Source organism: Myotis davidii, unplaced genomic scaffold (genome assembly GCF_000327345.1).
Source record: "Myotis davidii unplaced genomic scaffold, ASM32734v1 scaffold647, whole genome shotgun sequence".
NCBI classification, from domain to species: Eukaryota; Metazoa; Chordata; class Mammalia; order Chiroptera; family Vespertilionidae; genus Myotis; species Myotis davidii.
The window spans coordinates 277,517-287,711 of NW_006298634.1; the positions used below are offsets into that span (position 1 = coordinate 277,517).

Below are 10,195 nucleotides of genomic sequence, written 5' to 3' on the forward strand. Positions count from 1 at the left end.
CGGGGATAAGGACATATATGTAATACCTTAATCAATAAAGAAAAGATGTAACTAGGTAAAAAATAAATTATAAACAACCAAAAAACTTGGTTAAACCCATAGAAGAGCAAAAGCCACTCAAATGTTTTCCTACTACTGTTATCCTTTTAAAAGGATATTTCCATGCTTACATTTAATCTATCATAGTGACATAATACTAGTAAGATGACGCTCCAAAATGGCCACCAGAATACTTACGATCTATCACATGTCCCATTATCCTCATCTTTTCCCCCTAGCCTCTTGAAGACCTTACTTATGATTTGGTTGCAATGAGGGAAGCCAAGCAATCTTTTCTTGCTGGTTCACCAGCTGATCTGTTACACAGCACTGTCTCTCAGCTGACCACACTCATACTGCATGGCTCTGTAGTTCACACGCTTGACTGGTATCATCTGACTCTCAGATTTCACTTTGAATTTGATTACTACATTCATTTCCCAGTCAAAGGCATGGCTTAATGTAATGTGGTATTCCATAGGTAGACCAAATCGAATACAACCAGCAGTTGGAGGTAAAGTTGTAATACATGGTAGCAAGCACTTCAACTGTAACTTCAGAGTTAAAACAGAATTAGAAAATTGGCAGTACTGGTTTCCCAAATGGTGGTTTTCTGTGTTCTTCCTTAATACTTAAATGAGACAAGAAAATTTCGTTATGATTTAAGTTCTAGGTTGTTAACATGCTGTGAAGAAATTGTAAACATATTGCCTTCAAACATGACCGACAATGTGTGCGGTACTGCTCCAAAGTCTTTTTTTTATGAAGCTCACATTTTTCCCAGCTTAAAGACTTTTCCAAGAGTAAGGTGTTTTCTTTTTTATGATGATCCTCTTTTGGCTGCTAAGAGAACAAACACCTGCATGCTGAAGTGCTGCCCATATCAAGAATTCTGAGCTTCTTTAAGTAAGCGTTAATTGCAAAAATGGGGAGATAGCTGCAAAGGATTGAGATGTTATGTCTTTGTTATGGGATAAGATTCCCATCCTATATAATAAAACCCTAATATGCAAATTGACTGAGTGGTGGAACGACCGGTCTCTATGATGTGCACTGCCCCCCTGAAGTCTGGATCCATAGTGAAGTTTTGTTTAGACTATGAGTGTTTTAAAAGTAAAAAAAATAGACCCACGTCCAATTTTCAGTTTCTTGGTTTCTCTTAAAAAAAAAAACACCACAGAAGATCTGGCAGCAACTGGTTAGTAATGAGCCGTAGCTACTAGCTGAAATAGGGCAAGAGCTCTTCAATTCAAAACAGTTATCATTTCCCTCAGATGAGTCTGCAGGTACCTGTGACCTAGCAGGCTCTGCAGCTGTGTTGGCTGGTGACACATGTTTTATTCTAAGGCTGTGCAGTGACATGGGTCTGGGTGGCTTCCGTGCAGTTAAATAACTGCTAGTTCCAATGATGCTTTGACACCCAATTCAATCCGGCTACTCTGCATTTGATGGGCAAGAAGCAGCAACCAAGTCATGATTCAAGAAGCGTTATTAGCATCACATCTATTTCCAATCCCAGTCACTCAGTGGGAAGATGCTCAGATTGTCTATCCTGCCGTGGGACTAAAGGTAGGGAGTAGACCAAAGGTGAGAAGGCAAGGATGGATAGTCAGAGCACTGACTTCCTTTCTAAACCCACAACAGGTTGTGTATGTGCCATAGTGGGTACTGTGATAAAGAGTGCCCCACTTCTCTCCCCACAAGGCCTTTAGCTAACTCAGGAGTCACTGAAGATCAGTCATGTACAAGTGTCCAACATACTGTTTAAAAGTAATAGGTAGTGGCTTATTTTTGCATTGCTAACAGATGGAATTACTGGCAGCCACACCAAGCCAATATACAGATGGGCTTAGCAACTTGTTTTTTCATATTTTGAGAATCACTGCCCTAAAGAAAGAAATACCAACAGGTGGTCTTCAGACAGCAGATTTCAGCTTAGAGATGTTTAGTTACTTTTTAAAGATTTTGTGTGTGCTAAGAGAAGGATTAAGCAGTTAAAGCAGTTTAATTAAGTGAAATATAAGGGCAAATTTCAGTGAGGCAGGAGTGCAGAGATAATCCTATTTAATAAAAGCCTAATATGGAAATTGTCCCCTTGGGCAGTCATTCGACCGCTCGCTATAACGTGTGCTGACCACCAGGGGGCAGCATGGAACATGGCGGGCGTTGGTGATGCGCTGCGACCTCTCACCGGCTACCTGGGGGCAGGGGTGATGGGGACGGAGGTGCGGTGAGAATGCGGGGTGTCTGCTGAGCTCACTCTCACTCTCCCTGCTACCCTCCCCCAGGATGCCAGGGCTCGCCGCACTGGGGAAGCCCGCGCGCTGGGGAAGCCCCTGCGCTCAGGTGCTGGGCACCTGTGAGGAGCCCGCCCCGCACCTGTGTGACATCTTCCGAGTGAGCTGGGCCACAGCTTCTGGGATCGCAGGGGCCGGGCAGGCTCCCCGTGGGTTGGCACAGGAGCCGGTCTTTGAGGCCGACCAGGAGAGAGCGTGCTGCCCGCCCGGCTTCCATTCAGCGCCGCTGGGTGGCCCAGAGGCCCACACTGTGCCTGGCCATGCTCACCGCATCTCTGCGTGGACACTCAGGCTGAAGGGGGCATGTGAGGGCCCAGGGGCCCAGGTACTGCCCAGGGCCTAGAGGTCAACTGGGACCTGCCTTTCCATGCCAGATGCTACAGCTCTGATGGCCCGCCAGGCCTAGGGACTGCACCTGTGCACGAATTTCATGCACCAGGACTCAATGTTAAAAGATAAACTTAACCTTAAATAACCAAGGAAGCCAGGGTAGATCTGAGTTCTTGTGTTGATAGGAGATGCAAAAATTGCAAATGACTTGTCAAAAAGAAAAACCTCTCTCAGTGAAATCTACATTTTCATTAGAACAGTTGGGAAGCTGGGGAATCACACCTACATAACAACTGTTTATTCTAAAAGGATATGAAAATAACAACCCGTACTCAATTCTACCCCCTAATGTAGCTACCTGTTTTTAACCAGCAGTGTCCAATAGAACTTTCTGTGATAATGGACGTGTTCTATATCTCTGCTATCCAATACGCTGAAATGCAGCCAGTGTGACCGAGGAACTAAACTTTTAATTTACTTAAGTTTGAATAATCACATTGTGGCTAGGCTCTCAAATTGGACAGGGCAGTTTGTCCATAGGTAATTTATTATGCAAAAGGGTAATTGTAATGAGAACATGATGGAAGCTGTCCGCGTTCTTCCATGTTCTTACTGATAGTCTAGTATGCAATACTTAGTGCATAGCAGTATAGAATATAAAGAGCTAAATTTGTTTTTCTAATACTTAAAACATATCAAATTAGACCACTACTTCAACTGACACAAGTGATGTTCTACTTGTTCAAATTTCCCCCCTAATTAGCTCTAATTGAATGTACTGACATTTATTCTAAAATTTTGGATATGAAGGTGTCAAAACAGGCTCCTAAAAAGCTACTGAAATGAACTATAATATGACTGAGTTGTCAGTTTTAAATATCCACTTATATGTGGCATATGGAGACACTAATTTGCAGGAAAAAAATCTTTCCTAAAGATAAAAAAGGTTAAAAGATACTGGGAAAAAAAAATGCCTTCATAGTAACACCAGATGAATGGGGGAACAAAGTGAATTCAGAGGCTGGAAAGCAAGAAATGTGACAGTCACATGAACTCTTTGTCCTTCATCCCCTGGAATGCTGTCTGCCCAAAGTTGTGCATGATTTACTTTCTTACAAATAAGAAAAACAGAATGAAAAACTGTCCTGCAGCTATTTTAAAACCTGTTTTGCATCTCAACTTCTTTGCATACCATCTGAGTCATTGTTCTTGAAATTCTAGTTAACTATACCTTAAATAAATGCTTTATAGCAGCATCTAATAAATAGAGATATACTAGCTTGTGAATTTGAAGGCATTTATAATTCAATCACTGCTATAGGTAATGATAAAAATTAAGGCTGGTGGGAAACAATCACTACAACCCACCAAACATTTGGTAAGAAAAACTAAAGCTAAAAAAGCAATAATAATTGATGAATCATACTGCAAAATGCTAAAATATAAATATTTTGACCATGTGTTATAATTGCATCATAGCAATTCTAGAGTAAAAAGAACTGTGATCTAAACAAAGAAGTTAAAAAACTGGCACACTAAAATTTTTTCATTAGAAAACAAATAGAGTTTTTGGGTTTTTTTTTAATGATTACATGGTGTTAATTCAGTAGTAATGATAGACATAACAAATGACAGGACTGTAACTCAAGACACATCTTTGACTCAAAAGTCTTCCTCTGGGGATTTAAGCTACAATGAAATGAAAATTTAATCAGACAAGCAAAAAAGATGTACATATAAGAACATTTTAGTGCAAGTAAACTGGGAGCAAGCTAAACATTCATCAGAGGAACTCTGGTTAATTAAATTATGGTACAATGGGACACAACTTTTAAAAAATGAACATGATAGAACTTTACCATCAAACATGAAAAAGATGTATGAAAAGGCTGGTTGTGAAATATTATCTGTAGCCTAATTTCTTAAACCTGACTCATCACACATGGGAGTGTGTAAGCACATACATACACACTCTACTGCAGAAAATAGTTTAGGAGAACCAAAAATATTAAAAGATTATTGGTGGATATGTGGGATTATGATTCTTAATATTCTTTTTGTTTCCTGTATTTTAATTTTCCATAACAGGCAAACTGTTTTCTCTTTCAGTGAAAAATGTTTAAAAATTCCCACAAAGAAATACATTTTGGGTTGGGAAAGAACAGTGTTATTTAGTCCAAGACAATTTAGTCTTGATGTGCTGCACTGTATGTTCCGATAAACTAAGTGACACAAAAAAGATTAAGATACTGAAATGGTAAAAAGACACATATACTTACCTAAAATTCTGAATTTCTTTTAAGATCGTGAGAATTTTTTTTAGGCTAAAAATGTATCTAGCAAAGAAAAGTATTTACCCTTCAAGTGAAAGCTGTCTTCCTCCCAAGTAAAATCATAACCACATTATGGTTCTATCTGGCAATGCTTGTTAGAGATCCAAAGACTGAAAGAGTGAGGGAAAAAAGACTAAACACGAATCACCAGTCACACTGTCCATAAAAAACAAAGGAACTGGGGACGTGCTGAGCAGCTACTCTGAGAGAAATTATGGCAGCTAGAGCAGAAAAACCTACTGAAACCTCTTATCAAAATCCTAAAGATGTGGTGTGCCAAATTGGGTTAGAATAATTATAATCCATCCTAACTAGAACTTCGCTGGTAACTTTGAGAATTTTACAGTGTTACTTAGCCACTTTGATTTCAATCACTGAGTATTACCTTATTTGAAATTCACACTTAATGTTAAGTAACTTCCTATATAATATGAAGATTAAATTTAAGGTGCTGTGAAAGTACCTTTCAACCTCTCAAGTGCTATGCAAATATAATATCTTTATATTGCATTTAATAATAAGCACTGAAAGACTTAAGTTTTATTAGACTGTCAACAGAGGGACACTTTCTAAGTATGTTTTAAATATTTCGAAAATGTCCTATTAATGTCAGTGAAGTTTAATGCTCATTATCTTCTAAACTCACATTAGGCTTTATATTTTAAAATGCTTGTTTAGGTAATAACATTGCATTGTTTGCCTCTATGGGAAAATAAGAGAAAGAAGCTAATACCAGATGGAATTTTCTAGACTGTACATAGTTTCCCTACCAAAAACGGTGGCCCCCTTTATTTAAGTGGAGAGATGCTATCAAGGATTAAATACTGAGATTCAAACTGCTCCTGGACCACTGACCATATGAACAGCATTTCAGTCAGATACAGATAATCAAGAATGAGAGTAAACATAAGCATTGGGTCCACCAGTGCCTTAACCAAGAGAAAACCTATAGATTTTTCATTTTGGAAAGATTACTAAGGATCTGAATTTGGGCAGGCTTCTAGAAAAGTTCAACAAATTAGGGGAGAATCAAAACTCAGATGGGCTATAAAGTCTGAGCTGGACTAGTAAGAATTAGTAATGCACACTAATCAACTAGTAAGATCACCCTACACTGGAAACTTTGCTTAGCAATTGACCCAATCTTAAGTTTTAAGATTTTTTTAAAATTGATTTTTAGGGAGAGGAGAAGGGAGAGGGAAGAGAGAAACATTGATATAAGATGGGAACATTGGTCAGCTGCTTCCTGCATGCCCAACAGGGATCAAGCTCGAAACCTTGGCATGTGCCCTGACCGGAACCCAACCAGCAACTCTTCTGGGGACGGGATGAAGCCCAACCAACTGAGACGCACTGGCCAGTGCTAAGCCAATCTTATAAAAAAGTTTCTCTCTATAGAAAAGGAAGAAAGCAAATTATTAGAGAAAGGTAGAAACACTAATTGTACGCACAGCATTTTGGCACAAAATGAAAACAGAGAGCATGAAGTAACAGATTGGAGCCCTGAATCTTTTCCCTCTCTAGTTCATTTCTGCCTCAGTTAGATTACAGTTGAGTTTCTTTACTGGCTCCTGACCACCCTGGGCTACCTTCCTCCCAGCCTCAACAGCTTAGGGATTATACTAATTTGGTCATAAAACAACTTTAGAAGTTTTAGCACAATGAATTATGAAGCATATTAGTGTATTTAATCATATACTCAAAAAACCACAAGACTTTATGGTGTCTTAAGGCCAAGGACAGGCTACAAATATAAGAAGTTTATGCATCTGTTTCCTAATCCTAGACAGATACAAGTTATTTTATTTTAATGGTGAATTATAGGTAACAATAAAAGGAATCTTGTGAACATTTAAGTCTTCAAAGTATAGTTTTTAGGTCCCTTATATATCACCCATGTTTTTTAAGTATCTAAAATGTAGATATACCCATTTCCTTTTTTTTTCTTTAATTTCTTTATTGGTTAAGGTATTACAAATGTGTCCTCATCCCCTCATTAACCCCCAACTCCCCGCCCCCCCAACCCATTTCCTTTTAATTACCATAAAATCACAGAAAAAAAGGCAACCTAGAGCCATACTCAGAATGCGAAATCTCTCATGCAAGATTAGGCTATCTTTTGTTATTTTTCTTTTGTCTTCATTTTATAAATATATGCAGGCATACAGCTTTTAAAAAAGAGGCCATTTGATTAGACCAGTTTTGATTCGACATAGGAAATAATCCAAAAGGTGTAAAACATTTTTGTTTACTACAAGTATGTGGGCTCTAAACTAGCCTAATTCTGGACTCAAAACCTAGCCTTGGGCCAAATATATGGTGACGGAAGATGATCTTTCTTTGGATGGTGAGAGCACAATGCAGTATACAGATCATTCATCATAGAAATGTACACTTAAAACCTATAATCTTATTAACCAATGTTACTCTGATAAATTATAAAAACAAAAAAAACAAAACAAAAGTAGTCTAAAAATTCCTTAAGGGGATTTTTAATTACCCTCTTACCTGACAAAAACCAAAAAGCAAATAGAATGTTTTCGAGTGAATTTAGTAATTAGTATGCTAAGAAACCAGGCAATAGCAACATTATCATATTATGAAATACTTATACCAAACTAGTAAAGTTAAGTATCATAGTTTTTAAAATCCCTTTTACATCCTAACATTTATTGGCTGGCACTGTGCTGAGAACACAGTAGAGGAAAGGAAACTGCAAAAACATTTAAAAATGTTTACTGACATAGACAAAGAATATACCTTGTTATTTTTAGGTACGGAATTATTTTATTACCACTTTTTTTGTTGGTTTCTAAAAACCTGTACGCTGATATAAAAACAAAAATTTTGTGCGATTCAGGGTCCTCACTTTCTTCCTTTTTTCCCCCCTAAAATTCCTAAGATTTCAAAAATAATCTTAGGATACAAAAATGATTATATTGTTCCAGCTCATCATTGTGGTTGATATGAAAATGTATTATATTTACAAGAACTGAGAACAGACTTCAGATAAAGTGAGAAGAAAATTTATTTTTAAATTAATTTTTCTCACAAAGGTTTAACTGGCATTAAGAACATAAAACCTTGAGTGTAGATAGAATATAATATAGTCCTAATTCAAATTGAGATAGCTGTTGTATTAGAGATGAAATATTTATAAGGATGGTACCTGAGAAATATTTGTATATTCTTTATATAGTGATTAAGAACCAGTTAAAATACATATTTTAAAAAAGGCTAGAAAAGTAATTGTGAAAGTTTAGATTTCTGTAGAAAAATTCTATCACAGCATGAATACCTTTAAAGATTTTGCAGGAAGCACTAGTTAGAAAAAGCTGGCTAACCGAAGAGCAAGGGTAGCCAATTAGGATTCAGCAAAACAGGTTTCCAATATTAGCTCTGTCAGTTGAAGTAACTATTGACAGCAGATCAATGAAATTAAGATCACATATACTAGACCTAAATGATCAGGCTTCAAAGTCCAGGATCGTCAATTACTGCTCTGCGACTTCAAAGTATATTTCTTGGGTCTCAAAGGTTAGATTCCATCAACTCTAAAATGGATAAAAAGGAGCTATCCCAGAGCTATTTTGAGCTAAGATAATCCACGTAAGGTGCTTATTTAATACAGTGCCTGGCACAGAATTGCTCACAGTAAATGCCTGGGACTTAACAGCTTGCCATTACCATTGGTGCAACCTTGAACAGTCCAACAGTCTGGCTGTTTCCTTCAGTGTAAAATATAGGTTTGAATTAGATCATGTCTAATGCTTCTGCCCATCTAAAATGAAAATCTACAAGTAAAAGAATATATAGGGACAACTCTATTTCCAAAAAACATAAATTTATAATCTTTCATGCTAGCATGATAAAGGGCACAGTAATTTAAATGATACAGAAGAATCATATTTTAGAAGCCATCTCTTTGAAATCAGTTATATTTACTACATTTATTAAAGCCAAAGTTATATGTGTGAAACCTACAGGAAATCCATGAGCTTCTGTCAATTATCATGTTCAGCAACTAGAATTCTTCCAGAGAGTATCATAGCAAAACTGTCATAACCAATTTGATCTTAAATGAAAGATGACTGTCACATAAACAACTCTACATGTTTTTAGCAGTCTACTTATGGTTATAATTTTGACTTTTACTATAGAAAATCTATATATATTAATTTAGTGCCTACAACAATTTCTGAAAAGTAAGTCCTAATAGGAATCTCAAGGTATATCATCCTAATGTGTATTTTTTTCTTTCTCTTTCCTTTTTCTTATTATAGGAACATTTCATATTTCCTACTTAATAGAAAAAGATAATGAAAATTATCAAATATGCAAACTGGCAAAAAGAATGAAATACAGCTTTGAAACCACCCAAAATCTACACGTCTAAAAAAAAATGTCTCTGCTGATGTTACAATTCAAAATTCAAAAGACTTAAGGTAAACTTTTTTATTATCAGAATATTCTTTTTAGCCTGACTCAAATATTTTTAAAAATAACAGTTTTATCACAACATCAAGATTTAAGAAACATCTCCCACATGTTTCTTGGGAGCAAGTTATTGCCATCTATAGACACATTAACTGTGCAGTAATCCAAATAAAGAGTCTCAGTAACAGAGATTTTTAAAAAAGTATTTGGAGAACTCTTAGAAATACTATTAAGACATTTTAAAAGCTTTTTTAATTTTAAGAAATTATTAAAGGTGTGAGTCACCACTAAAAATTAAAACATTTTTTTCTAGATAATAAGATAGCACTGGGGAGACCAGCATGGAATACAATTACATTTGCCTATCACAATAAATGTTTGGTTACCTTAGTTCTCAATTAATTAAATCAAAACAAACCACACACACACACACAAACACAGGCGCGCGCAAACACACACCCACACCCACATGTCTGCTAAAATCTCATAACTTCATAAGCTCTCAAAGCACAAAACATATTACCAGTCAATACTCCTCATTTTTATATTAGCAAAAATGGGGTTAGTACTGTGGGAGCTTAAAATATATATATATTTTTTTAAAATAAATTCTTGGCTCTGCTAACTTCAGCTTTGTCTCCACAAACTCTTATCTTTAACAGATCTCCACACTTCACACAATTTGCAACCATATAAGAAATTTCTCTTTTGCCTCATCACTAGTTCCCATAAAGCAGCTGTATCAAGTTCCTGCCAGCC

At 36.5% G+C, this 10,195-nt stretch overlaps 1 protein-coding gene across 1 annotated transcript in view; it reads right to left on the minus strand.

The window, feature by feature from the left end:
- Positions 1-10,195, minus strand: part of LOC102769160 (chromosome unknown open reading frame, human C21orf91) — a 20,854-nt gene that overhangs the window by 9,985 nt on the left and 674 nt on the right. Inside the window, 1 exon segment of the mRNA XM_006779546.2 lies at positions 7,500-7,531. Coding sequence (XP_006779609.1) covers positions 7,500-7,531 — 32 coding nt within the window.